We start from the raw sequence: 26,949 nt of genomic DNA on the forward strand, positions 1-26,949 counted from the left end.
AATTTCAGATTTAATAAAGGAATACAGCTGATGTAATAAAGCTGACAATGAAAGTTAACGATGGCCAAATTCTGAGATTATATCAAGCGCAAAGTCTGGCGACCCTCCCAACTTTCTCCTTCTCGCAATTTGTGATAGGCAGCAACATTGCCGACCTCAACACATATCATATGCTTATATTCTTCGTCGCCAAAGTCCGCCATTTGCTTTGATTTATCCACCCACGGATTCCATACCACTAAATACATTAGAGTTATGAATGTAGTCAACTGAGTTAGATCGGTGAGTATATATTTACCAACATCCTTAAAATTATTCTTTTCTATCCTCATCAAATGATCACCACAATCTATTTCAATAGTGTTATTGTCAACTTTTTCATATACTCGATCGACTTCTTCGGCAATTGTGATTGAATCGCTTTTCTCTATACCCCGTTGAGCGTGTACTTTGTCGAAGAATGAGAAGTTTTTAAGGCCTCTAACTTTAACTTTAGATATATCCTATAAGAATAGAATGGATATGCTAGAGTCAAAGATGCAAATACATTGACAAAAAATATAAATACAAACCGAAACTTCAAAATACGTATGAAGAAGCGTATTGAACTCAAAAGTGTCACTTCCCTCATTCTTAACGTTCAGGCGCTGTGAGAAACTTCCATCAGAGGAGAGAGTAACAGTATAATGCAACCGAAATGAGTTGGGCCATAGATTACGATGCTTAGCTATTTGCGTGTCTTTCAAACCAAAACGAACTGAAATCTCTTTTTCGTTGTCTGTGAGAATGCCAAGGTACTCCCACGTTGAGATTCGGGCAATCCCTTTTGGATGGAGTTAGAATTGTATATTTTTTTTTCGTAACATTATATAATACCATGTTGTGGGAGGGCAGCCATTGGACTAGGTGCCTGAGCAACGCCAAATTGTGGGAAAACTATCGGTATACCTCCACGAATTGCCTTTGAGCCATCCAATATAGCATTTTTGCTAATAAGTTTATTAAATAAAATGTTTTTTTTTTGAAATCTTTATTCCACTGTACTGTAGAAGATTACCTGACCATTAAAAGTTCTCTCCCATCTATTTTCCAGCTCGTAACTGTGGCACCATATAAACTCACTTCAGCTGATGCACGAGCTGAAGGGAGTTCTAGAATGATTTTTGGAGAAGATCCCTCGATGTTACGAGCAGGCATAGTGTTTTTAAAGATCGATTTGGAAGATTTGTATTAATCGAAGAAAGGTGATGGAGAGCTAGATAACAATTGATTAAAAATACAAAAATTGGCACGTAAAAATGATTAAATCGAGTTCGGCCACATAGGATCCCTTCGATAGCATACAGTCACATCTTATGAAGGGTTTCCAAAATGGAAAACTGAATTTTTACCGATAAAATCGAAATTATTGAGATTCTAACACCACTTTATTGTTTCTTTAAAAGAATTCGAAAGGAAAAAAGGAATTTTTAAGTCTGAGTTTTCTTATAATTTTTTGCTGGTCGTTTAAAAGCAAGATCTAGAAAAACATATTTGCGCCACGTTAAACCCCACATAGGTTCTTTAGATTTTTAGAGTGGAAAATCACACGTTTTCTCCATACACTCTATCCTTTTTAATGGAGCCGAAGAAAAACACGTCAAAACGGTTTAGTCTACTACGCCTTGGAAATCATAAGGATGAAGAAACGCGCCGTCGTAGTTGGTCGCCGTCCTTAAACTCACCTACCAAACCTCTACCATTTGGTGCCAAATCAGACTCATCTGAGGCTGAATCATCTCCAATCCGCGAACAACATGCAACTAGTATGCTTGTTTTCAATGCAACTCATCTAGCTCGTACGCTTACTTCTTCTTCTGGTGGTCGAAGATCTGAAGACAATTCAGATCAAAATCTCCAAGAACCCCAAATTCACTCACAGTCTCAACCTCAGCCTCAGTCTCAGTCTCAGAACAATCAAACTAATCCGACGGTTGATACCAATAAACGCAATTCTAATTCGGATCAAACTGAGCTGTCACCAGATGCTGATGCTGATGCTGATGAACTTGTTCAACTTGCAATTCAATACCACGAGAAAAACGAACTTGAGAAAGCGACATACTACTTTAAACTCGCTGCAGAAAAAGGTAGTCCCATGGGCATATTCCTTTACGGAATTTCGCTTCGACATGGCTGGGTATGTATTAAGCTAGTTTGAATATTTTCACTAGTATTAAGTATATCTTGATTTTATTCGACAGGGTTGTAAGCAAAATTCAGTACTTGCTGTTCACTATCTTCAAAAAGCAGCGGAACTAGCAATTGAAGAGATGCACACTTTATTTCAATCTAACCCTTCCATAGCTCGTCATGAGCTTATTATGGCCATCTATGAACTCGGAGTCAGCTTTCGACAAGGATGGGGAGTGCCAAAAAAAAAGAGTACTGCAGTCTATTACTTTGAGATTGCTGCGAATATGGTAAATTAACTTAGTTATACGATCGCGGTTGCAACTAATTGCTCTTATTTTGTTTAGGGAGATCCTGATGCGCAAAATGATTTAGCACACTGCTATGAACATGGCGATGGTATTGCTAAAGACAGATTTAAAGCAGCACTATACTACAGGCTCGCTGAAAAACAGGGTCGTGGTCTGGTAGGGAATTCTTGGATATGGAAGCCAAAGTAAGTTCAAGACTATTTTGGTTGTCAATAGACATATCTTTAAAGATATATGTGCGGGTTTAGATACGATGTAGTAGAAACAGAAATGCAAAAAATTCAACGCAATTACACTATGCGGCGCTCTACCTAACTTTTTATTATTGATCACCATATATTTATTATAGTATTTGTTCTGTTCGCATTACCTTTCTATATTCATAATCCTTCACCTTCTTGTGACTCCTCTTGGCATTAGCAGTTAAAAATAATTTGTACAGAAAATTCTATCTAATGATTCGGAGCATAAAACCACTTGAACATTCTTGTAGTCGGCACTAGTCGAGAATTATTATAAATTATGTCACTTTCACGGCCAATAAGTGAGGATGAAGCATCGAATAAGATGACAGTAGCAGTCAAAACAGCTGATCCTGCTAATGGTTTGTAGAATTAATGAAAATGAAATGCTTTTTTGTATGATTTTAACGTGACATAATACAATTTATTTTGAATCAATAGAAATGACCCTGTTCCAGGCTGCACAGTTTGGCAATTTTCAAGTGCTAAGGGAATTATTGGATTCAGGAAAAGCCAAAGCCACTGATCGAGATGAAACCAATGTTACCGCTCTTCATTGGGCTGCTATTAATAATCGTCTTGCGATTGCGAAATTCTTGATTAGCAGAGGTGCTGAAGTCGACGCTGTGGGTGGGGATTTGATAGCGACTCCACTACATTGGGCCGCAGGGTAAATTGTGTACTCAGTTTTAGTTTTTGTACTCATATTGATGATTATCTATATAATAGAAATGGACATCTTGCAATAGTTCATCTTTTGTTAAAAGAAGGAGCTAATCCAAATATTCGGGACAAGCTTGGATATAACACCCTTCAAGTTGCAACACAATCTTCTAATGCGATGTTGGTACTTTATCTATGTTATCAAGGCATGAATGTCAATGATCAGGATCCGTCTGGGCATACCCCTCTTATGTGGGCCGCTTACCAAGGCGATACTGTAACCGTAGATATTTTGTTAAGATTTCAATCCAACATATACCTGCAGGATAGCGCAAAATTCACGGCTCTACATTGGGCTGTAGTAAAAGGAACTCTTGGTGTCATTCGTCGTCTGCTTGAAGCTGGCAGTGATGTTACTATGAGAGACGCGAATGGGAAGACACCCGCTGATCTAGCCATTGAAATGAAGCGTACTAAGGTGTGGGAACGAAGTTTAAAGGAAACTGGGCGTGATGTGAAGACGGCCAAGATTGCTCCTGTTTATCTATCAAAGGTAACTCTACTATACCTTGTAGTAGGAAGGAAGCTATTAACCATCATCTGTCGAGATAGAGAGTTTCGAATACCATTACCTATTTCCTTCCATTTTTTTTGCTCTTTGTCATGTTTCAAACCCTTTCTTCTCTTCCTTGGTATATTGGGCTGCCAGTCATGATATTCGAGTATATTGGGTGCTATTTCTTTATTATACGATTTTTGGCCCATGGCCATGGAGCGCTTGCCGTCATGAAATCCCCATGGCTCTCTGCTATCTTTCAGGCTAGTGCATTTTGGACTGGCGTAACTTGGATATGGAAGATTTTAAATGGTTAGTTTAGGAAATTTTATGGCCAATTGATGATATCTAACCTTTTTTATATTCAGCAACATCATACATGTACATATACAATTCGATCTTCTTCTTGTCGTTTACGATTTCCATGTACTCCTTCTACAAGTCAGTGATGGTCGATCCCGGTTTTGTCCCCAAGCTTTCTGACTGGGAGTCACAAAAAGCAGTACGCATCTTTCGTTCATTTCGAATCATTGAATATACTAAAATAATATATTTATAGGCAGTGATGGAATTAATGGACAAGGGAATGCTTGATGCTCGATATTTTTGTTTTACTTGTTTGGTATGCTCAGTTTATATCTACTTTTCCCCTTGAAAATTTAACTTTTTTTCTTTCTAATAATGCAGACAAAAAAGCCATTGCGCTCGAAGCACTGCAAAGTATGCGATCGATGCGTGGCAAAATTTGATCAGTAAGCAGCGCTGCTCTAATTTCACTAATTAACGTGTGGTATTCAATAATTGGATGCATATAGTCATTGCCCATGGATATTTAACTGTATCGGTGCACACAATCATCGCTCCTTTATGCTGTACTTAATATTGCTATTAATTGCGATCATTTCTTATGAGCGCTTGACCATTGAATGCAAGTGCTACTCTCCTGTATAGCTATATATATCTAACTAATTTTTTTTTCTCTGCCTCCCTAGATTTATTGAGCATGTCACCGCCTTATGAACCAATTGAAGGAGATACATGTTTGCTTGGACCAACTGTGTGCGGCTGGTTTCAATACGACACTTGGACGGTTACGCTTGGCCTATGGCTAAGCATACATCTAACATGGTCGATAATACTTTGTTTAATGCAGAGTTACCAAATCGCAATTGCAATGACAACAAACGAGAATGCAAATATACACCGATATGAGTATTTAAGGGGAGGAAGCCGCGGAATTAGTGATCAGGTTGTGGCGAAATTAGCTGCTGGTCCCAGCGGACTCGTCAATGAAGGAGCTGCTGGGAACGGCAGATCTGAAACACACGCAAATCCTCACCGCCACCAGCATAGACATCTCTCGTTATGGCCATTTGGAAGGCGACGAAATTATCAGTCACTTGCCCCGGGGAGAAATCCCTTCGATTATGGAGGTGTACAGAACTGCCTTGGGTTCTGGACACGAGACCAGCACGGTCCTCTAAAGCATGTTGACTGGTTTTCCATATACGACGTAGAATCATTAAAGCGCATGGAACAATATGAATTAGTCTAGTTTGAATAAATACAGAGTTTCATTACTTTTCTCCCTTTTCTTTCGTTTTCTATGTAGAATATCGCCTCTTTACCTTCGTCTGCGTGCTCTTCAATATTCACATAATAATATATCTTTTATATAGCAATTCCCATCATTCGATAATATCTCGAAGTTTGAATGGCTGTAATTATATTGTGAATATCATCTTGAAGCCAAAACGGCATATATTATTTTTATTGAAGATGCTATTTAAAGTTGTTCTTTGTGGTCGGCAGGAGATTCGGATAGATCAGTATCATATCCATGCGGATTATTCGATTGCCACCTCCAAAGATCACGACACATTTCTTCTAGTGAGCGCTGTGCACGCCAATTTAGTTCGCGATTAGCCAGAGATGGATCGGCGGTAAGATCAGTAACATCACCTGGCCGTCTGGGACCAATTTTATATGGGAGTTCTCTGCCCACGACTTGAGAAAATGCTCGCACCATATCTAGCACGGTATATCCAACACCTGTACCAAGATTGTACACGACATAGCCAGGGCTATCGTTTAGTTTATTAAGAGCAGCAAGATGTCCTTGGGCGAGATCAACGACGTGAATGTAATCTCTGAAATTTTAGCAGTGTTAAAAATCATTCATAGCAAAAGCCCACTAACAAACTCTCAAATGATTTATCTTACCGGATACATGTTCCATCCTTGGACGCATAGTCGTTTCCGAATACATTCAAAAGTTCCCGCTTCCCCACCGCCACCTGGGCCAGATAGGGCATCAGGTTATTCGGTACCCCACGGGGATCCTCGCCCATCTTCCCAGAAGGATGCGCCCCTGCTGGATTAAAATAGCGTAGAATCACGGCGTTCCATCCAGGCTCTGAGTCGCAAACGTCATGAATAATTGTCTCCACCATAGTCTTAGTGCGGCCATAGGGGCTGATGGGTGCAGTCGGACAAGTTTCTGGAATTGGGATAATGGCAGGTTCACCGTACACTGTGGCAGATGATGAAAATACGATATTGCGCACGTTAAATTCACGCATGACTTCAAGCAATACTATGGCGCCTCCAACATTATTGTGGTAGTATTTTAGAGGGATGCGCGCGGATTCACCGACGGCCTTGAGCGCCGCCAAATGAATCACCGAAGAGAAATTGTAGCGGAGGAATAGGCCTCGCAGTGCATCACCGTCGCTAATATCCAACTTATGAAATATACAGGTTTTCCCTGTAATATCTTCAATACGGCGTATGACTTCGTGGGCCGCATTGGTGTCAACAACTACAACCCGATGCCCAGAATTAAGCAACTCAACAACACAATGGCTGCCAACATATCCCGCTCCACCAGTTACAAGAATGTAATTATTATCAGCGCTGGCCATGTCGCGTAATAGACTTGGCACGAGATTGTTCTATTATAACTTGCTCCGAGTAGAAAGAAAATAAATGAGCCTTATATAGGATAAATTTTACTGTGGCAAAATGATTTCGAACTCTATTATTTTTAGAATGGAAATATTCGCATGTTTTCGTCCTGACGAGGGACAAAGCTTGGCTGACTTATTCACGCTAAAATTGCTTAAGGTAATAAGACATGCGAAAAATAGCTCGAAGTGCAACTAGAAATCACTATATATTGCAATGGCATATATATAAATGTACAAAGATATGATTTTATAATAAATTAGATGATCGTCCGGTATTTTTTTTTCTCTCTATAAATTAAATGCAAAAATAACAACAGAATATAGCTATAATACATTTAAAGCTCAGGTACGCGAGACTCGATCTCGCAGAACATTCCAAGTGAAGTGGCGTCCACAGGAACGACAGGCGAGAGATTGTGTGTTCGCGGCACCATCAGATTCAGAATGGCTTGCAATCGATTTTGGGTGTCAGGTACCACTTGAACTAAGCCGACGAATTGTTCGAGAGTTTCCACGATCACGTCTGTCTTCGGTATGGTAAGGTTATTTTTCAGAAAGCCAAGGAATTCCGTCTCCATCCGCTCCAACCGAGATATTGTAGTGATACCAGGAAGTAGTGCAGCAAGACACGCAGTGGATTTTCTTCCGAATGCCATAAGATATTGTTGCTGTGACTGTGCTTGTGATTTGGCCTGTATAAGTGCATGTAAATATGGGTGCTGCCGCACTCGCTGACTATTTTCAGTGAGGTTTTTCGATGATATTGTTCGACTTTTTCGTAATTGGGGTTGAGCGAGGGAGCCACGGATACATGATTGAAGGTACTTGGCGGCCATAAGATATGCGATGAGAAATAGGTTGCAGCTGCATCCTTTCGCGCCATGGGCTTTTGGATACCTCTATAATTATTAATCACCAATAGTTCATCAAACTAATCTGTTTAATTATTGCAAACCAAATATACTGACCTTCTTCAATGAATTTAAATATATAATAGCCAGAGCAAGGGTGGTGGAAGGGCAAAGCACTGGAAAAGCTGAGTCCCGTTCTGTGGACATTGCTATTGCATCTTCCACCGACGTTACTCGGCGCATAATCGTAAGTTGGAGAACTTTTTGTATGAAACGAACAAGATTCTTTTCGGCAGTAAGGTTAACTTCTGGCTCCCAATCGGACATTAGACGATGAGAGATGCCCTCTAAATATATAAATAGAGGGGATTAACCTAAACACGAGGCCCTATTAATAATGGATAAGTCATACCAATTTGCTTTTTCGTTAATAGCTTTCCCTCGATCGAACGAATGACATTCAAAAGTATTTCTGCTTGTTTGCTGTTGAATTGGTAGGCATTCGCCGAATAATAAGCTCTCATCGCCTTTTTCGCAGCCACGAATGCAAGTTCTTGCTTGCTCTCTAAGGAATCTGAGGAACGGTATATTTCGGCGATGTCCATAATTCTCGGGATCTTTTTGAAGCGAATAACCAAAGTTTGGAAATAATTGATTTCGGCCCGAGTCTTATATATCAACGCCAAGTCGATATTAAAATCTATCCTTTCATAGTTTAGAAATTTTCGAGAACCAATAGAAAGCACCTTATTCATCGCTTCTATATATGCACAAATGCTTTTTAGCTGAACCAATAGGCGATTAATCCAATGCGTTCGATAATCCTCTGTTCATTCTTAAAATCAATTTATTTTAGAGTTGTCCCAATGGCATACTAAGCCATTAGCTGCTGCTTGACACGGATCGATTGCAAGCGTTGACATTCCGTTTCTACAACCATATTTCGCAATTTTCCAAAGCACAGGCAATAGATATTGGTACATTGAACATAACTTGGAGACGCTCAATTCCAAATGAAAGTGCGGGAATATGAAGGAAGCCGTGACAACTCTCAGGCTGTACGCCTCAATTGGGAGGTTGAGTATTGCGATGCGCGAGATTTTATGAAAGTTTACCGTAAGCACAGGAATAACACTAGTTCGGGTTTGGCAGCTGAATCAAGGCAACAGTCTTCTTTGACCTATAATTATCCTTATTGGAGCAAAATTATATATGATTGTTGCTGAGCGTTCTTAATGATTATTCATGGTTTATTCCTTGTTTCGGAGACAATGATCACAAGGACAAGAGGCTAATAAAGTGAGTAACAATATGTAGGTCCTTAAATTGCCTAGAGCTGAATACTTGTGTTCTTTGAATTCCGTTTAGAGTAGAATATAAGTATTCAATCAGCCTACATAGAACATTTTCTGGTCTCCTTTTTCACATAAAATAGACAATTGGATACAGTGAACTAATCCTAAAATGAAAATACCTACCTAGTATTACTGAGGCTCTAATATTTCGGGCGTTTACGCTTTATCCATATTTCCAATTTTCCTTTGCTTACCAATTTGACAATTGATCACGATACTACATCTCCTAATATATCTTTTTCGTATTCAATCTTTGATTCGCATAGCCTTGGCGGGAGGCAAATATCAATTCAAAAACTATTTATGTATCATCTATCTTTTCACATTGTCATAGAATAATGTTTAATTTTTCAAAACGACCTACAGTATCTTCGCTCACTCCAACTGGGCAAGTCATGCCCGGTAAGTGATCTCAAAATTTGTTTTAATGCTAGCTTTCAAAATGTGGTTTTATTTACGAAACTGATCTCTACTTTTCATACCAGGCTCTGAAAGAGATCGAAAGCATAAACGGCCAGCAATGTATCAGCAATGTATGCAGCATTCGTGTTTAGAAAGACGACAACGAGCTTCTGGTAGCGGTGGACTTTGCTCCTGGAAAGGTGGCGGATTTTGGAGCGGGTTCACATCACTAACATCATCTTCCTCATCAGCGTCTACGCCTACAGCATTTTCTGCACCCATAAACCCCCAGGGGCTCTCATCAACGAAAACAAAAACAGCCGGAACAAATGGAAATGACGATGAAATGAAGTCTAATCCTCCTCCAACCTCATGATTTTCGGATTAATCCCTAGGGAAATTGTTAATAGAAGTATACGTGATTCCCCCCTTCTCTTATATTTTTATTTATTTTGTGTAGCTAATTTCTTGCAATTATATTGTAATTTATACTCTCATTTTGTTGACTGTAACCTTTAAATCCCTTTGCCAAGCCAATATTATTCAGCCTCTCCTTTCACATCAGTTGAATTATTTTATTTCCAGAATTCAGTATCAAGGCTATCTCTCACGGCAATTCAAATTCTCGATAATCAGAATAGAGTGTGTGAAAAGAGGCAATAGGGTCAATATTTAGGATAACAAGAAGGATATAATGAATGGAAACGACAACATTTAACGATTGTTTGTCTTGGTGAGAATGCCTGCTTGGAAGAGATAAAATAATGTGACATAAGGACAGAAGAAATGATTTAACAGCGGCGTAAAAATCTCGGTTAAATTAAAGCAATAGATTGAGGAGGATTAAAGATCATCATTAGGCCACACGCCAAGTGTCTTGTAATCATCGATAATCTCACGCAGTTTCTCTTCGGTCACCTCAGGAACAGTATATTCGAATCCTGTTTCCTCGGCTATAAGCGAGCCATCTACGCTCATTGCATTCCGATAGAGGATTTCTTGGTCTAAATACGGGGTAAGCGGAGAGGAATTAATGTTCGATGCTTTAAGAAGCTCGGCCCAGGGGGCAAGATGCTTTTCATTAATATCCTCAGTCACAGATTCTAGGTGGAGCTAGTGGAAGCAAAATATGCATTGGTGGGATCATCTCTATTATTGAGGGGTCTAACGAACTAATACTCACCAGTGCAAAATTCGAAATCACTGATCCTTGGAATCCAGACTTGATACCAAATATACGCTCTATCATCTCATTCAGCTTCCCTTGATCTTGTCAACAATAGACTTACATCAGATGCTTGCTTCCATAGGGTTAGAAATCAATCATACCTAAATCGGACTTATCTGCCAGGTTGAAGATTGGAATTTTTTCATGCTTGCCCTTCTCTATGTACCACATAGCAACGTGCCAGCAAGCGCGTGCAACATCTACCACATGCACCGTATTAATTCGTAGGTCCTTTGTCCATAGTAATTTCATCTCTTCGCCAAGTTTTTTGTACACTCGCCCAATAATAAGGCGCGGTGTGAGACCAGAGGTAGCTCCAGGGCCGTATATAATCGCTGGGCGTAAAACAACAAGATTGAGCCTAGAGGTAAGATGTTGTGGCAAAATTGGTTTATTCGAACTGGGACAGGCATTAAAGCTTTAGAGTACTCACCCTTCTATTTTGCATAAATCTTCTTCGGCCTTGTGCTTATACTTGGCCCTCATGGTCCACGGTTTAATTTTACTATCCTCCTTACTTAAAGACTAAATCCAAAAATATTAACCCAAAGCATTTTTACTCCGTAAGACGAGTATGCCTACATACCTTATCTGAGTCGTATACCTCTGCGGTTGACATCTCCAGGAAAACTGAGACATTACGTTTTGCAGCTTCTTTTGCGCAATTTACGGAGAGCTGGTGTACTTTTTCTTCATAAATCTATACCAATTTCCAAGAAAACCTCAAGAATTTTATACAATACTCAAAGAGGACCAATTCTGCATCTTTTCTTTACCTTTTCATTCTGAGAATATCTCGTCTCAGCGGCCAAGTTGAATACAATATCAAACTCCTTTCCATCTGTTTGAGTATAGCATTTCGAGATAAATGCTAATAGTATAATATTACGCGTCAGTTTGTTATATTTAGCGAAACTTAAATAAACAAAAACTTTTACCGGGATTGGCAAGATTTCCTTGAATGCATTCCACTTTTTCAAACGCTTTTTTACAACGCTCGTTGAAGTTAGATGTTTCCGGCAAACTCTTGTCCACAACTCTGATGTTCCGGGCCAGATTATTTTCGACGAGATGGCAGACGAGTTGGCGGCCTACAAAGCCAACTCCTCCAAGAACAAGAACAGACGGCGTTGACATTTATAATTTTTTAGGGACAGGTTTACTTGCAAATATTCGAACAGGAGACAAAGGTTTGAAAGAATATGATATCTTCACCGTTCATGGGATTTTTTTTTACCCGTTGTAGTACGGTTCAGATGGAGTGGAGAAAAGTACTGCAAGGAAATTGAGCCACATGCCATCCTTAATCCAGAACAGCAGCTAAATTGAAGCCTCTCCAATGCCCATTTCGAATTCGTATAAGATACTCCATGTTTAAAACTTACATCTCGGTAAAACCATTTTAAAGCGCGAAAAATTTAGTATTTTTCTGACTCACACATGCGTAGATTTCATGTATCATAATATGAATTATGCCATTATCTTGTCCTCCAACTTAATATATGGTCTGCGACCTTAACTCTTCATTATTCAAGCAAAAGCAAGTTGTGCTATTGGATATATTCGAGTAAATTTACCACATTAAATGGATTACAAAATCGAAATTGTGATCTCATATTTCTAAACAAGCATCTTCTATAAAAGACGTAAAGCCGCCGACCTGAGCTCAACTGCTTAAACATGTTGTCCTTTAGGTTGGTCTAACTAAAACTGTCAACTCAATGTTCGCTTCGATTTCAAGAACAGATAGCTTTAGACAATTGTTTGGGCAAGAGATAAGAGATTCATTTAAAAAGATAAAATTCCCACCTTTTCTATGTAGCAAATGAGTGGTGCAAAAGAAAATGCTGGGAGCTAGATTGGAAAGTAAACATGCCTTCTAGCAATTATTACCTCAGGCGTTATGTACAAATATTTATAAAAGGGCTCATCAATATTTTCATTACCATGCCTAGATTGAAATTATACTTAATTTCAATCTAGAAGGCCTTTCAGAAATGTCCATTGAATTTTGACTTCAAATTGAATTCGCGCAATAATTAACATAAAAAACCAAAAAATTTGATCGCATGGAGAAGTCGTTGAAAACCGAGGTGATCACTTTAATTGATGAATACGCTGCGCAGGTGCGTAACCTATTCACATCACTCAGTAAGGTCGCAGAAGGCAAAACTCTTCAACCTGAGGAGATGCCTTCAGAAGTAATGGGCCAAGTAGTAGATGTGGATAATCGAATGCAAGCAATTTTAAATCGAGGTGAGATTTTTTTTGCACATATTCTCTAGCATTTCTTAATTTATTTACACGTTTATTGGTGTAGTTGAGGAGCATCAGGCTGTACAACAGAAACTGGAAAGAACGCGGCAGGACATTGAACTGCAGCATAGCACTATATTGAGAATAATGAAGCAGCTCTATGAATCACAGAAGCAGCTTAACTTATATTTAGATTCGACAAAACACAGAATTGATTCCATAAAGCAGGCCGAGGAATGTAAGTATTTTTAGGAATTGCTGCATATATATTTGCATCTATGAATGAGATTGATCATTTATTTTTTTTTTCTTCAGCCGAAGTGACATATGAAGATATTATTGTTTATGCGCGTAAAATCAGCAAGTATACGTCTGCACCGCTAAATTTCGAACAGAATCCGAATCTTGCCAACCCTCCTTACCCGCAGGATACAGAAATGCGAATGGGATTACTCTTCCGCTCCCAACACGGGGACCTAACAGCTGAACAAGAACATATGCTGGGTAAATTGCTTTTATTAGGAATTCACTGCAAAATATTTCTTGTGCTGATATTGATGTCATGTAGAGGAAGAAGAATCGGACGTGTCTTCAGTTGATCTTGCTACGGCACACGCAAAGAAAGAAGCACAACCTTCTCAAGCATCTATTTTCGACCTAGATCTAAACCCCTAACTTTCTTCCCAATCCTACCGTTGTACATTTTCTCTTATCCGAATACACTGACATTTTGGTTTAACATTTCCTTATTCAAATCATATTCGACCGAGGCATCGATATATTTTCCTTTTATTATTATACAAAGAAAAAGGATGAAAGAAAAATAATTCATGCGATTAATAATAGATCTATTTCTTTTTCGTGATCGTCGCGCGTCTTCCTTGACCTGAGAGAATGTAGATTCACAAATTGAACAATCAGTTAACTGAGTGAGGTGCTGGCTATTAATAGTTTTCAACAGACCTTTCTTGGGTGCACCTTTCCCTCTCCTCCGTCTTTTCTCGATTTCTTCTAGACGCTGCTCTTCATAGATATCCACAAGCTGCATATCTGGGAATGCAGCCTTAACATCGCGGAATTTTATGAGTGCAGGTGGATAGTACTTTTGAAACGTTGGCCCCTTGAGCCTTTCCCGGAGAATTCGATTTCCTGTGCGCGCTCCTGTGGGGTTATAAACGTTATGAAAAAGAGAGGCGGTGAGTTCAGCTAATTTTGCAAGACGAGTGGGAGAGGGTGCTGAGGACATTTTTTTGTCAGATCGATTAAGAAGTATTGTAGTGGTTGCGATCTAAAATTATGTTTACAAGTAAAAGGTTGTCGTGACGGTGAAATTATTTCAAAAGGAGAGGAAATTTTAGAGTTTTTAACTAGCACCTCATAATATAGTTTCTTCAAGAAGAAATGCCTGGGAATCCCACACCAACATCGCCACCTTCTTCCTTATCACAGGCGTCTTCTAGTTCAGAATCAGTTCCTACTCAACAAAATCCTAATGATCCTGTACAAGAGTCCAAAGAACAGCGCAGATTTGAGCGTTGGCGCCGTTCTCTTATGTACATTACCGGTATTGGGCTTTCGGAATCGGAAAAAGAGAAGATTATGCAGGAACGAGAAAAGGAATTTGAACGCTATGAGTGCAATCGGTGTGAGAAGTGGCGTGATTCTCTGATGAAAAACAGTAAGCATGGGATTTACTCTGGCCTCTACAACTTAATTTAATTATTGTTTTCATTAGGTCCTGCTGTTGTATTTATGCTTCAACATCTTGATAAAATTGGCTGTCGTCTCGAGAAACATCACTTTCAATGTATGCCATGCGATAAAACACGGAGTGGAGGATTCTCCCCGGAGCATGGCATCCAGCTTTGTCAGAACCGGTTCTTCAGCAAAGCTCATATGGAGGACACGATGGTACATGAGATGATACATATGTTCGATCACTGTCGCTTCAAGGTTAACTGGAATGATTGTTATCATCATGCTTGTAGTGAGGTACAATAGTTTTTTATTTGAATTTTGACAATTACTGATATTGATATGTTAAACTCTCAGGTTCGAGCGGCAAGCCTTAGCGGTGATTGCCGGTTGGGAAGAGAGCTCCGCCGGGGCTACTTCCAATTCACTAAACAACACCAAGTATGTAAATCCCCATAACTCTTCAAAGTAATAGTCTTTTTTAATTCATATAATTCTAGGCATGTGCTCGTCGTCGTGCAATCCTATCTGTAAAACAAAATCCTGCATGTTCAGAACCCGGCGTTGCAGAGCGAGCTGTGGCGGCAGTATTTGATAGCTGCTTCAACGATACACGCCCATTTGATGAAATTTATAAATAATTGCAAAGTTACCCAGTTAATTAATAGAAATATCTGAATAGAGAAAAAAGTAATGCATTTGTGATATATTTAATCATGCATCGAATATCGAATGCATTGAGGAGAAAGTATAAAATATCAAAATGACTAGGAAAAGAGAAAAATCACTTATATATACAGAAAAATTATGGTAAGAATGCTTAATTTCCCTTTCTATACACCTCGTAATCTCTCAGGATCGCTTTGCTCAGCCATCCACTTTCGCTCAAATTCGTATTCATACTGCCGTACTATCATATCTAGATCTGCTTCCTCTATCCCTACGAGGTCAGCAGCAAAAGTTAGCACTGGTTCATAATCAGCGTGATAATCTCCAAAAACATCTCGAGATTGGTAGTGGACAAATTTTGAAGCAGAGCGAATAATTTGCCCTTCCTTCATATTAAGTGGTGGGAGAGGGGGGATAGTGTCATTGAGACAAAAGTCTTTCAGTTTCGTAGTTTTTAAGGAGGCGTCAAAAGAATTAGGAAAATGGATCTGTTCAGAATCTGAATTCAAATTAGCATAATTAAACTAACGATCAATGTAAAAAGTTGTTCTGATACTTACCAGTGGCAATGCCATATTTTGCTTGTTCTTCGCGTAAATTTCTTCGGAATCTCTCAGTGAGTTCGTCACTATTCAATTGTGAGTGAATACTCATATTCCTAGATTATAATGTTTAGAAAAACCGATTCTAAAGCTGCTTTTAGCTCCAATCAATCTGTTTACCTTAGCTCTGTCGAAATATGACCTTTTCTCCATTTTACCACCTTTTTCTCCAATCCGCGTAACCACATTTTCTTTTCTAAGTAATTCCCAGAAATCGTCTCCCGCACATTATTGGATTGCGTGGGGGGATCCGAGGACGGTACATCATATAGGATTTTCAATGCTACCAATGTCAATGCCATCAATTTCACACAGGGTGAAAATCTTAACTGTCGTAATTTCCAGCTAGTCTTATCCATATGCTCGGCCTTATAGTGTTGGATAGGAAGATGCGAAGTCTCGTCAAGATATGAGAATAACGAACTTGCACAAAGACTCACTTCCACTAAATAAAGAGATGGTTAAATTGGTTGGCAAATAGGGTGATCATAGTGGCCTAAGAGTAGCTTACCTGGGAGGGATAATTCTCTGGTGCATCGCTGCAATATCCACTGAACTGGTACCTCTGGAAAAGAGGTGCCGTAGCATGCACGGTAGAAATAAACAAATTTGCCCACCCATTCATGAATTCGGTGACATGTCGGATAAGTTGAAGGTGAAAGAAAGTGGAGGTCGGAAGCCACCAAGAGATCACGGACTTCTCTGGGTATTAAATCAAAGCGTCCCTCAGATATATCACCATTAAGTTCGAGCCTATTTATAATTTTGGTGAGAATGCTAAAAAATAGTGAAAAGACATAGGCCATTCATTCACCAGTATATATCCGCTAGCAGGATGGGATAGTTAAGCCTCACGCAGCCGAGATAGATAAGAATTATAGTAAACATAATCCTAGGTCTTCCCTCTTTAGTCTCCCACCATTGCATTTTTCGTTTTTTGCGATAAACACCGTCTTTCTCTTCTTCCAACCCTATAGCGTTCCCGGGACTTGCCTCCACCAATTCCTCTTTTTCCTGGATATCTTCCTCTGAGCTATAATCACCCAATTCATCATCAGATATAATTTTATCCTTCTCGTCTTCAAGCCTGTCGAACTGGGCTTCAAATGGATCTTCATAGATTTTGAAATCTTCTTCTACTTTTATAGTACTAGGAGTATCATCTTCCCCAGTGCTTGAGGAGGATGTTTCTGAATCATATGTGCACTTTTTTCGTATGTCTACATATTGAAGCCAGAGTTCGTATACAATTCTCTGTTTTAGAGAGTTTGTCAGTTCAAATATATCATTAAAAATAGGAACGAGATAAGCAAACTAACCTCTAAGGATGGTGGTAAATGGTACTTCTTGATAAGATGTTTAAGCTGATTTTGTAAAATTATCTGCAAACATTGCATCATTAAGGTTTCTGCTTCTTTGCCGAACAGATCTATATGTACGAATTAATTTTTTAGAGACAAATGCATAGGTATTCTCTAAATAGTTATAATTATATCAATTACAGGATCGAGAAGCCTTGTAAAGCGGTTTCTTTTTCAGTCGCTTTTTGCGTCTAACAGAGCCACCATAAGTATTTTCATTGAATTCGCTAACTGCAATTTCGTAATTCTTTGATAACAATGTGCATTAAAAACAATTAAGCAATGGAATTATAGATAATTCTTACTTCGAGAGGATGACCAAATTCGCACACATAGTACCCTATTGCATCCTTTCTCCATTTTTTCGATTTACATATCGGGCATCGTGTTTTTATTCGCATGTTAAGGATTAGTTGGGTAAAAGTGAGTGACTTTATTTCTTGATAATTAAAGTCGAAAAAAGAAGTCACGAATATAAACCATTTTGGCGGCAAGGTAAATAGCTATGAACTTATTTCATTTATATAAAGATAGAAAACTGGGAACATGCTGAGTAGAGGCGCTAATCTTACGTCAAAATGCACCGTAACCAAATTAGCTTACGTGTACCAGTTCATCCCATCAACAAGAGCAATGGTTCTGTTTCCTCGGTCAGTTATCAAGGCATTTTCCAGCACGCTTGTTAACGGCGGCCCTCGTTCAAAAGATACCCGAAGGCATAATGGCAACCAAAATTCTAGGAGCGATATCCAGCATGATAAAACTAATATATCCTCAATAAAGCGGGTTCACTTCAAGGATCCTTTTCTACTCTCGGACAAAATTAACCAATTCATCAAAAGAGGTCAACTAGACGATGCAATCAATCTTGTGAAGAGCACAACTATAAGCTCACAGTCTGATGTGGTTTGGAACAAGCTTATACAAGAGTGCTCCAGGGCAAAACGAACTCGGCTAGCTTTCCGAGTTTATAACGAAGTGTGTATTTCCAATACAGCTACCATATTGAGATGTTTTTATCATGTTTGCCTATTCTTTATAGATGAAACGAAGGGGATTTAAGCCAACGGATCGAACCTACACGCTTTTACTAGAATCACTAGCCAACAATCCAACCTCTCCTGATACTGTTGAGCAAGCTACAGCACTCTACAACCAAATTAGTGACCCCGAGGATACGCCTCCTTCCATCATCCACACAAACGCTTATTTAAAAGTATTGTCGCGCGCAGGGAATCCCTCTGCTGTTTTGAGAATATACGACACTATGCCGAAGAAAGGGCCTCTTTCTCCCGACAATATTACTTTTCAAATAGTAATAGGCTCCCTTGCGCACAAGGGAGGTGACGAGGCATTTCACAGCGCAATGGCGGTATGGGAAGATCTTTTCAAAGCAGCAAGACGTGATGCCACGCTAATGACTTCGAACTCGAAGGGTGAAAGAAATATAATTCACCCATTACGTAAAGTTCAAATTGATGAGGGGCATGTGACAGGAATGCTGATTGCTTGTAAGAATGCTGCAGACCCAAAAAATCGCAGGAAGGGGCTTGCTATTGTGCGCGATATGTATGGGATCGATCTTGAGCACACAGTATACACCGATGAGGAGGTCCAGGAGAAAAAGGGCAAATATGTGTCGCATTTGACTACCTTAACGCCCAAGGCCATGGACGTCATTATCTCTTTTGCCGCAAGTGTTGGCACTTTTACAATGGCGCTAAATGCTCTTCAAAATGCATGCGCTCGCTATACTGATTTTAACCCTGACGCACAGAATATTAACAATCTATTAGCGAGAGGATGTTTTATGAAGAGAGAACGCCAGGCGCTTAAGTTACTCTGGTGGGCACTGGAGGAGAAGAATGTTGAACCTAATGCCGGAACTTTGCGTTTGGCGTTACATGCATGTACCAGAGATAGAGATTGGAAATGCGTGGTGCGGATATGTAAGGAAATGGGCCAAAGAGGAGTCTCGATGGACGTGGATGGAGCATTATCCATTATTAAATGTGCTATCGATGACGACCGTAAGCTTGAGGCTATCTCTTTTATTGAGCAAGCTGGCGGGGTGGAGGGTTTGTTGAGAGCTGGAAAATGCACTTCTTCGCAGCGTCTTCAGTTTATCCAGAATTCAATCAAGATGTACAGCAAAGCGATGAAGCTAGGCGTTCACCCAACTCTTGGAGATCTATCATCTAGGCATGCTAAATTATTGGAGCTTATAAAAAAAACGAAAATCACCGAACAAACCTCTCAACATAAATATAATGAGCTGTGAATGTATATTTCTATAATAATTAAAATACACTTGTCGTCTCTTTTATAAAAAGTGAGACGAAGAGAGAAAGGAAGAGGGAAAGGAAGAGAGAGAGAATAGAAAAAAAAAAACGGGGTTTAAAGATAATTGGAGCAAATAAAGGACCCTGTACAAATAGTGTTTAAAGAGATGCTAGAACAAAATAGAAAAAAAGATAAAAAAATTTGAACAAAGCAAAAACTTAGATAAGAGAAATAGATTGTACATAACTCTTTAAGAAATGTCAATTAGATTCCCGTGCGGCAGATTACGACCTGAACTTTCCTCGACAGCCGACAATTCATCAAATCTATCCCCGTCACTATAGTGTGTATTATATGGCGGGTGATCATGAAGTGTGATTCCACGCTCGTCTATGTCGTCTTCATTGAATGTCCCTTGTAATGTATCCCAGTTGGATGAATCTTGGCGGGTGCGGTTTGGTGGGGTCTTTGTAAAGAGTGGCTTAAGATAATGATCATCAAAGGATAAAAACCAATGACGTTTTTTCTGACCAAGGACACCGTTTTGTCCTTCTTCGCTTTGATGACTGGCACCGCTCTGACGCCTTCCATGCCCTTGCTCTTCATCAAGCAACCTCTCTCTATCCTCGGGATCATTTTCTCCAGAATAGCGATAATCGTCGTCTGAATTATCCTCTTCTTGAACTCCTGTCGGGATTCCGAGGATGACAAGCATTCGACTAACGGTTCCTCCGAACACAATTACTGTGAGAACCACGACTATTAAACACACTGACGATTGCCCGCCTTTCAGACCTGTTGTGAGTGCAAAAGCTACCGCGCCACGTAGTCCTGACCAGAAAAGCATTATCACATGCGCTCGTGGAAGGATTTCTGGTCCACGGAGAGAACGGGAGATTAGATTGAGGAGTTTGGCAAGTGGAAAGACTGCACAGTATCGTGCGATGCAGACAAACACCTGGAATAAAGGGGAAAAAAAGTATATAAAAAGTCAGCATTGAGTTTCTGGAGAACATCTCTTATATCTATACTTACAAAGGTGAATATGCTAAAAAGTGGTTTAAAATCGAGATCAGATTGGGTGAAGAGCGTGAGACCAAGATATATAAAAACGAAGTTTTCAGCCATCTGGGCAAGTATCTGGAAGGTATATTCGATAGTACGTCTTGTGCGTAAAGACATATTTTCGGTTGCGTAGTGCTTGAGAGTAATACCGCAGAAGAGTAGTGAAACAATTCCTAAAGAGGATGAGAGATCAGTCGATCCATTACTTTGGGGCAGTACAAAATAAAGAAGCTTACCCGAAAGCTTACATCCATTAGAGAATAAATATGAGCTATATGATATTAAGCTGATGATACATGATTCGATAGAGGGAAATTCGTGTAAACGCGTGTATTTGAGCATCAGAGCAACTGCCATACCAAATCTATTGTAATACATCGAATAAAGTTAAATAATGAAATTGAATATGGGTTAGTAATACTCACAATAATCCTATTGCTAGAGACCCCATGAACACCCATAAAAATGTCCCGATACCAAGCATGATATTTGTAAAGTGGAGAGCATGGCCTCGGAACGCGTTAAAAGTCCTGTAAGAAAAAACGATAAATTCATACTTAAAATCGCGACCTGATCCATTTGATATTTACTCTGATAATACGATAGCAACTGCGTCGTTTAAAATACTCTCGCCGAAAATTATCGCGTACAGGTTTGCATCGACCTTGAGCTGTGAAAATATGGCCAGTACAGTCACGGGATCCGTGGCCGAGAGCGTTGATCCGAATATCATGGAGTCCAGGAGGGTCAACTTCATATTCTCGAGATTTGTAAGCGAGAGTATAAATGCAAGAAGACTGTAAGCACAATAAGAAGTTAATTCAAAAACAAACTTATGGCGATGAACTCTTTTAATTACCCGATAACTATTGCGGATATAAAGGTTCCAACAAATGCAAAAGTGAGGATAGCACCGAGATTGCGAAAAAACGTTTCCTAAAGGAATTCACATGAAATTTCAGATTATAGCCTTGAGAAGCACAAACGGCAACTTACTCTTTTAAGCTCATATCCGCTGTTGAGAATGATAGGGGGTAACAATAAGTTAAAGAAATACGCGTGCTTGAATGTTACCATATTCTGAATAATAGATCCCGGAGTCACACGTAATAGCATACCAACGAACATGCCTGCAAAAATGGAGATGACTGTTTCGTGAACAGCGCGAACTTTTTTCAATTGTAACCAATAGCTAGTGAACAGTGCGACAGAAAGCAGAGAGGTCAGGATTAAAAGTGCCCAACTTGAATAGATCTCCTCTTCATTAGGAGGCGGTGAATTTCCATCATTATCCGGCATTCTCTTGAAAAAATACAAAGGGCTAATGAGCTAGAGGTATAATAAAGAATAAAATAGTTATTTGTAGAAGAATAAAAATATTCAAGAGAATATAAATTGGAGGCGGCAAATTGGAGGAATAATTATGGCAAAATACATAGAAAAAAAAGAATCCCAGAGTAGAGGAACCGCCAATTTTATTTCATATCTTGGCAGTTCGTGTTGCGTTTGAAAAGCCACACTTATGCCAGTGCGCAGCGGAATCTGCAGTCACATAGGATATCGTCCAAATAGCCCAAATGCATTTTGCGGTAAATTGTTGATGCATGTGAGAAGCAGCTCTATCTCTCTCTCTGATATATCAGAGCACCCGGACCCAGGTGTATAATTATGAAGCAAAGTACTTTTTTTTTCACCATTAAGTCTTCCGTCTCCACCTAACTGCATTTGGGCAAAAAGTTATGCATTCTATCTTGAAGGGCGTCGCTTGGATCCTACCACAGTATCCGCAAGATTGTTTTCAATTATTCATAGGGCGATATTTGAAACTATTGAGTTATATTCAAATATATTGTAAATAGCATGGATTGTGTTAATGACGACTGGATTTTAGTGCATACGCTTAGTACAGTAGGCTTGAGGTCATTACAAGATGGCTTTAGAGATTAAATAATAAACTCTGAGATTAATTAGCAGATTCAAACTCCTAAAATACAATTGGTGTTTTGAACTTTTAGTTTTAAATGTATAAGAGGCAAGAACACAATGTAAAAATAGCCTCGCCTCTAGCAAAGAAGGCGGACGATTTCTACGTAACAAGAGGTGCGTATTAGCTTATTCTATAGTATTTTTTTAAAGAAATATATTTAATTTAGTGAAGGCAGCATTTTATTATGATGCTGTGTATGAAATATGTCTAATGTTGTGTATGAAAAATTTAATCAAAAATATGATTCGATATATTTTTGATGTGATACAGAGTATTTCAGAGTTTTCGTTGAGGGTATTTCTCTATTCCTTGCCAACAACAAATACAATCGAGTATTATGAGTACTGGACAACACGCGGAATCGACGAATGCCTGGCGTCTTAGGTAGGCTTGAAGATTCTATTAATAACTAAGGAGTAGAGCTCGATCAAATTTTCTTTTAAGCATGCCGGATCCTGCCAATTATGGCGGTAGATCATCTACAGAACATGTCAATGCATGGACCGCCGATCCTGCGCCTGCGCCAGAATATCCACTAGAGGAAACCGCTGCATCAAATACCGTTCCTGCTGTTAATGCGACTCCTACTGTCTCCTCACAACCCGCCACTGCCACTGCTGTTGAAGTGCCTACTCATTCTGGGCCTAAACCAGCTAATGATGATGAATATCGCTATGATCCTGTAGTGCCACAGAACTCAAAGTTAGCTCAGTCATGGAGGCGACCAAATAGGTGGCGTTTCGTACTGCGCGTAGTAGCTCTTATTGCCAGTGTTGGTGCCTTTGGTTTTATCTTGGGAGCAACTCCAGTATGCACCTTTTTGTCTGTTACCTTGGGGGGGATCTCAAAGCCTTACTCTAATTTTCTTTTTAAAAAAGTATTCTAAAAGATCCATCCCTTTCAACAATCCTGCTATGGTTTACTTCAGCTATTTTGTTGGAGCTTTCTCGATACTAGTTTCCCTCGCATTCATCGTACATTCGGCGGCTAGGTCAGCCTCTCGTGTCAATAAGATTCCACGATTTGGTCAAATAGGTATAGATACGCTGATGACTCTACTATGGGTTATTGTCGCAATTGTGCAGCTAGCTAAGTTCCCATGTCCAATTGGAGGACATAACGGATGGTAAGCACAGAATGCCCTCTGGAACCGTATACAAACCCAGGTTCTAATACTCTACTGACTAGGTGCGATTTCTACAATACGTCCATCTTTTTCTCGCTCCTCTGCATGGTGATCTTTGCCGTCATGCTTGGTTGGGATATCATCGGCAGCGTTATCTTAGCCGGCAAAAAATGATCTGGGTGCCAAAACCGATATACTTGCAACATTCGAGTTGTTTTGCATTTCTTTAATAGCTCTTTGAAACTTAATTTACCACCAATTCTTTACTACATCCTTATATCCTCATTAGTTAGGGTTTACTCCCTCCCCTCCCCTAATGTTTCATTCGATTTCCATTGACATATCATCTGGTCCAGCTTCCTTAAATAGGCTCAGAATCAGAGTCGAGTTTGAATAGATTTGTCATGATCTAAAAATAGAGTTCAAAGTGACGTATTTTGCAAAATGATGAGCGAGTCGGCGAAGAGCAAATCCTCACTCTTTCTCTCAGCTTCTCCAGTTTCGAGTGGATTCTTGAAGCTAAGGAAATCTTTCATTTATTTGCCCTCTTTTTTTCGGCAAGCTATTTTCTTATTTTTTGTCTTATTTTCTATATCACCTTTCCATTGAAAATTTCTTTTTTCTTGATATTAACTATCTAATTATTTATTCGATTGTTCATACATAATCGCCCATTAATAATCCTCTCTTTCTATTTGTTCTCGATTTTAATTCTTAAATCTAAACTGATTATATATAGAGAGGATCATTTCATCTTATCGACACCGACATTAATATATACTTTCATCATCACATCTTGACCACTTCTTATTGCTCATCGGAATAATGAGTATAGCTTTCGATTCTCCTCCCGCTACCCTCTCCGATTCCTCCTCCTACTTTTCACAAAAGCGTGTAGCGACATCTGGGAATCAGCTCAGCAATTACGAGGGATTGTCAGGATTTACTACGCCCCATGAATCTTCTGCAACTACACCGCTGCTCAACAATGATCTGTCGATGCCCCAACCTCCGCCAATTCAAAATCTGCATATTCACAAGCCCACTTTTCAATTTACACGACGCCCCTCCGCTCCAAATCCATTCAACTCTAACTCAAAAATCATGCCTGCAGCATCAAGAAGAAATGGCGGCCCCGGCGTTTGTGGAGTGGTTGGATTGGAGCCAAAGCCAATAGTAGCTGCTCCTCCAGAGCTTCGCAATTTCAATTCTGATGAAGTTGCAAAATTAGTCACATCAACGACGCCCAACACTGTGCTCTTGCTAGATTTGCGCTCATATATTCACTACTCCGCATCGCACATCCAACATGCTATCAATTTATGTGTGCCGAACACATTTCTCAAGCGGGGCAGCTTTAATTTGGAGCGGATTCGTGCGCTCTTGACCGGAGATTCCGAGAAGGAAATGCTGGGACGGTGGTCAAGTTACGCCAACATCGTGCTCTATGATGCCTCCTCGACTGATGTGGCTGATTGTCCAGCCATCTGCTATCTAGCAACCAAGTTTCTGCAGGAGAGCTCCAATGTTACGGTTGGGTGGATAAACGGTAAGAAGGCCATACTTTGCCCATGCTCTTCTATAGACCGAATTAACTAAGCAACATGTTCTTCTTGATTGACTAGGCGGCTTCGAAGCCTTCAAACACAGCCACAAAAATCTAATTGTGAACAACCCCATGCCTTTGTCAAACAAATCCACTCCCTCTCTCACCGGAACTAGCGACAGTTGTAAGCTCCGCGATGGCCCCACTTTTCTCAGTATTGCCTCCGGCCCATTCACAGTGGCTTCCACTGAGGCCCTGGACAACCCGATGTTTGGCCTCATACGCCAAGACATTGAGCTTCGTGCAGGGACCCCCGAGCCGATCGGGGTGCGGTATCCGCCCAATTTTCGCTTCGAATCGCATCCACCGCTTCCCGGCTGGCTTACGGAGTGTATTCGGCCAGACGGGGGTAAGGAGAAACTCGCTTCTATGTTCGGCCAGCTGGAGCGCATGGAACAGAAGCGGCTAACGGACATTTTCAAGCACTATGCCCGGCACCCTACGACCGAGCATCCATTGAGCATCTGTGCCGCGATGGAAAAGGGGCAGCGCAACCGATACAACAATGTTTGGCCCTTTGAATACACCCGTGTAAAAATCCAGGAGATGGAACACGACGCTGGTGGATGCGACTATATTAATGCAAGCTATATTAGCAGTGAGCGCAGTGGCACTCGGTACATTGCAACCCAGGGGCCCTTACCCGAGACCTCTTCCGACTTCTGGAAAATCATCTGGCAGCAGGATTCGCCCGTCATAGTGATGATCACACGCGAGCGCGAGATCAACAGCGTGAAATGTCATAAATATTGGCCGGACGAGAAAGCACCCTTATTGGAATTCGGGCACCTCTCCGTGGAGTGGACTGGCGAGCAGCGCCATCGCGTCCAGGGAGTCGATAAGGAGGAGGGTGAGATTACCGAGCGAAAGTTCAAACTGAAGCACCAGAAAACTGGCGAAGTGCGAACCGTCAGCCAGCTACAGTACGTCGGATGGACCGACTCCTGTGCGCCCGATACCCCCCTTGGAGTGTTGAAGCTAGTTGAGATGACCCGCAAGCGAATGCCTGCGAGTCGGGGACCTCCGACCGTCCATTGCTCGGCGGGAGTGGGTCGGACAGGTGCCTTCTGTGCGATAGACTCTTGCCTGAAGGTGTTTCGCGATGAGCGGAGTCGGGGCGTGAAGAACGCGGACCTCGGTATGAGGAAGGATGTGCTCTTGGAGTCGATCGAGCAATTCCGTGAGCAGCGGATGAGCATGTGTCAGAACTTGAGGCAGTTTGTGTTTTGCTACGAAGCGGTGCTGTGGTGGTTGTGGGATGGCGACAATGCAGTATAACATTTTTGTAGTGTGTGTAGTTTTTTTTTTCCCTTTCTCTTGTAAATGTTTATTATGATTTTCTTTTTCAACTTCCCTGTGAAATTAATGGAATATTTTTCTGATTCTTCTTCCTTCCATCTTCTTTACTTCTACTTCTTCTTCTTTTATATCGTTTCTATCATTGTTTGTAAATTTCTGCCTTTCTTCTTGAAATCCCACTAGAAATATATAAATACACGTATACATTTTAAGCAAGCCAGACGAGCATTTGACGAGAATTTCAAGTAAAA

The 26,949-nt window shown here is 40.2% G+C and overlaps 15 protein-coding genes across 15 annotated transcripts; 8 read left to right on the top strand and 7 right to left on the bottom strand.

The window, feature by feature from the left end:
• Window positions 1–77: 77 nt before the first annotated feature.
• VTP21DRAFT_1011 (uncharacterized protein) lies at window positions 78–1,197 on the bottom strand (the record flags this gene model as incomplete). Its single annotated transcript, XM_069389410.1, has 5 exons — window positions 78–238; window positions 299–503; window positions 573–823; window positions 877–989; window positions 1,058–1,197. 5 exons carry the CDS (start codon window positions 1,195–1,197, stop codon window positions 78–80), a joined length of 870 nt encoding a protein of 289 aa, XP_069251900.1.
• Window positions 1,198–1,618: 421 nt separating this feature from the next.
• VTP21DRAFT_1012 (uncharacterized protein) lies at window positions 1,619–2,798 on the top strand (the record flags this gene model as incomplete). Its single annotated transcript, XM_069389421.1, has 4 exons — window positions 1,619–2,179; window positions 2,244–2,462; window positions 2,520–2,668; window positions 2,732–2,798. The coding sequence occupies 4 exons, from the start codon at window positions 1,619–1,621 to the stop codon at window positions 2,796–2,798; spliced, it is 996 nt and encodes a 331-aa protein (XP_069251901.1).
• A 207-nt stretch (window positions 2,799–3,005) lies between these two features.
• On the top strand, window positions 3,006–5,499 carry VTP21DRAFT_1013 (uncharacterized protein; the record flags this gene model as incomplete). Its single annotated transcript, XM_069389432.1, has 9 exons — window positions 3,006–3,087; window positions 3,167–3,395; window positions 3,455–3,941; window positions 4,001–4,256; window positions 4,313–4,446; window positions 4,504–4,566; window positions 4,632–4,696; window positions 4,760–4,872; window positions 4,937–5,499. The coding sequence occupies 9 exons, from the start codon at window positions 3,006–3,008 to the stop codon at window positions 5,497–5,499; spliced, it is 1,992 nt and encodes a 663-aa protein (XP_069251902.1).
• A 231-nt stretch (window positions 5,500–5,730) lies between these two features.
• VTP21DRAFT_1014 (uncharacterized protein) lies at window positions 5,731–6,868 on the bottom strand (the record flags this gene model as incomplete). Its single annotated transcript, XM_069389443.1, has 2 exons — window positions 5,731–6,094; window positions 6,168–6,868. 2 exons carry the CDS (start codon window positions 6,866–6,868, stop codon window positions 5,731–5,733), a joined length of 1,065 nt encoding a protein of 354 aa, XP_069251903.1.
• A 380-nt stretch (window positions 6,869–7,248) lies between these two features.
• On the bottom strand, window positions 7,249–8,369 carry VTP21DRAFT_1015 (uncharacterized protein; the record flags this gene model as incomplete). Its single annotated transcript, XM_069389454.1, has 3 exons — window positions 7,249–7,812; window positions 7,882–8,111; window positions 8,177–8,369. The coding sequence occupies 3 exons, from the start codon at window positions 8,367–8,369 to the stop codon at window positions 7,249–7,251; spliced, it is 987 nt and encodes a 328-aa protein (XP_069251904.1).
• A 1,088-nt stretch (window positions 8,370–9,457) lies between these two features.
• VTP21DRAFT_1016 (uncharacterized protein) lies at window positions 9,458–9,897 on the top strand (the record flags this gene model as incomplete). Its single annotated transcript, XM_069389465.1, has 2 exons — window positions 9,458–9,521; window positions 9,605–9,897. The coding sequence occupies 2 exons, from the start codon at window positions 9,458–9,460 to the stop codon at window positions 9,895–9,897; spliced, it is 357 nt and encodes a 118-aa protein (XP_069251905.1).
• A 467-nt stretch (window positions 9,898–10,364) lies between these two features.
• On the bottom strand, window positions 10,365–11,886 carry VTP21DRAFT_1017 (uncharacterized protein; the record flags this gene model as incomplete). The annotated part of the gene is made up of 7 exons (XM_069389476.1): window positions 10,365–10,634; window positions 10,705–10,790; window positions 10,851–11,110; window positions 11,183–11,274; window positions 11,336–11,449; window positions 11,526–11,620; window positions 11,688–11,886. The coding sequence occupies 7 exons, from the start codon at window positions 11,884–11,886 to the stop codon at window positions 10,365–10,367; spliced, it is 1,116 nt and encodes a 371-aa protein (XP_069251906.1).
• Window positions 11,887–12,818: 932 nt separating this feature from the next.
• Window positions 12,819–13,680, top strand: VTP21DRAFT_1018 (uncharacterized protein; the record flags this gene model as incomplete). The annotated part of the gene is made up of 4 exons (XM_069389487.1): window positions 12,819–13,005; window positions 13,070–13,243; window positions 13,321–13,509; window positions 13,574–13,680. 4 exons carry the CDS (start codon window positions 12,819–12,821, stop codon window positions 13,678–13,680), a joined length of 657 nt encoding a protein of 218 aa, XP_069251907.1.
• Window positions 13,681–13,853: 173 nt separating this feature from the next.
• On the bottom strand, window positions 13,854–14,251 carry VTP21DRAFT_1019 (mitochondrial 37S ribosomal protein mS33; the record flags this gene model as incomplete). The annotated part of the gene is made up of 2 exons (XM_069389498.1): window positions 13,854–13,891; window positions 13,969–14,251. The coding sequence occupies 2 exons, from the start codon at window positions 14,249–14,251 to the stop codon at window positions 13,854–13,856; spliced, it is 321 nt and encodes a 106-aa protein (XP_069251908.1).
• A 155-nt stretch (window positions 14,252–14,406) lies between these two features.
• VTP21DRAFT_1020 (uncharacterized protein) lies at window positions 14,407–15,341 on the top strand (the record flags this gene model as incomplete). Its single annotated transcript, XM_069389510.1, has 4 exons — window positions 14,407–14,683; window positions 14,741–14,997; window positions 15,058–15,141; window positions 15,201–15,341. The coding sequence occupies 4 exons, from the start codon at window positions 14,407–14,409 to the stop codon at window positions 15,339–15,341; spliced, it is 759 nt and encodes a 252-aa protein (XP_069251909.1).
• Window positions 15,342–15,533: 192 nt separating this feature from the next.
• Window positions 15,534–17,733, bottom strand: VTP21DRAFT_1021 (uncharacterized protein; the record flags this gene model as incomplete). The annotated part of the gene is made up of 8 exons (XM_069389521.1): window positions 15,534–15,868; window positions 15,930–16,027; window positions 16,092–16,416; window positions 16,483–16,724; window positions 16,786–17,225; window positions 17,291–17,400; window positions 17,474–17,579; window positions 17,638–17,733. The coding sequence occupies 8 exons, from the start codon at window positions 17,731–17,733 to the stop codon at window positions 15,534–15,536; spliced, it is 1,752 nt and encodes a 583-aa protein (XP_069251910.1).
• A 145-nt stretch (window positions 17,734–17,878) lies between these two features.
• Window positions 17,879–19,613, top strand: VTP21DRAFT_1022 (uncharacterized protein; the record flags this gene model as incomplete). The annotated part of the gene is made up of 2 exons (XM_069389532.1): window positions 17,879–18,310; window positions 18,375–19,613. 2 exons carry the CDS (start codon window positions 17,879–17,881, stop codon window positions 19,611–19,613), a joined length of 1,671 nt encoding a protein of 556 aa, XP_069251911.1.
• A 252-nt stretch (window positions 19,614–19,865) lies between these two features.
• Window positions 19,866–21,979, bottom strand: VTP21DRAFT_1023 (uncharacterized protein; the record flags this gene model as incomplete). The annotated part of the gene is made up of 7 exons (XM_069389543.1): window positions 19,866–20,573; window positions 20,651–20,853; window positions 20,917–21,044; window positions 21,106–21,210; window positions 21,271–21,477; window positions 21,540–21,616; window positions 21,677–21,979. The coding sequence occupies 7 exons, from the start codon at window positions 21,977–21,979 to the stop codon at window positions 19,866–19,868; spliced, it is 1,731 nt and encodes a 576-aa protein (XP_069251912.1).
• A 1,025-nt stretch (window positions 21,980–23,004) lies between these two features.
• VTP21DRAFT_1024 (uncharacterized protein) lies at window positions 23,005–23,967 on the top strand (the record flags this gene model as incomplete). The annotated part of the gene is made up of 4 exons (XM_069389554.1): window positions 23,005–23,051; window positions 23,112–23,475; window positions 23,546–23,793; window positions 23,856–23,967. The coding sequence occupies 4 exons, from the start codon at window positions 23,005–23,007 to the stop codon at window positions 23,965–23,967; spliced, it is 771 nt and encodes a 256-aa protein (XP_069251913.1).
• A 651-nt stretch (window positions 23,968–24,618) lies between these two features.
• Window positions 24,619–26,677, top strand: VTP21DRAFT_1025 (uncharacterized protein; the record flags this gene model as incomplete). The annotated part of the gene is made up of 2 exons (XM_069389565.1): window positions 24,619–25,342; window positions 25,419–26,677. The coding sequence occupies 2 exons, from the start codon at window positions 24,619–24,621 to the stop codon at window positions 26,675–26,677; spliced, it is 1,983 nt and encodes a 660-aa protein (XP_069251914.1).
• Between the last annotated feature and the right edge of the window lie 272 nt (window positions 26,678–26,949).

Source organism: Calcarisporiella thermophila, assembly GCF_041956535.1.
Source record: "Calcarisporiella thermophila strain CBS 279.70 unplaced genomic scaffold VTP21scaffold_10, whole genome shotgun sequence".
Classification (NCBI taxonomy): domain Eukaryota; kingdom Fungi; phylum Calcarisporiellomycota; class Calcarisporiellomycetes; order Calcarisporiellales; family Calcarisporiellaceae; genus Calcarisporiella; species Calcarisporiella thermophila.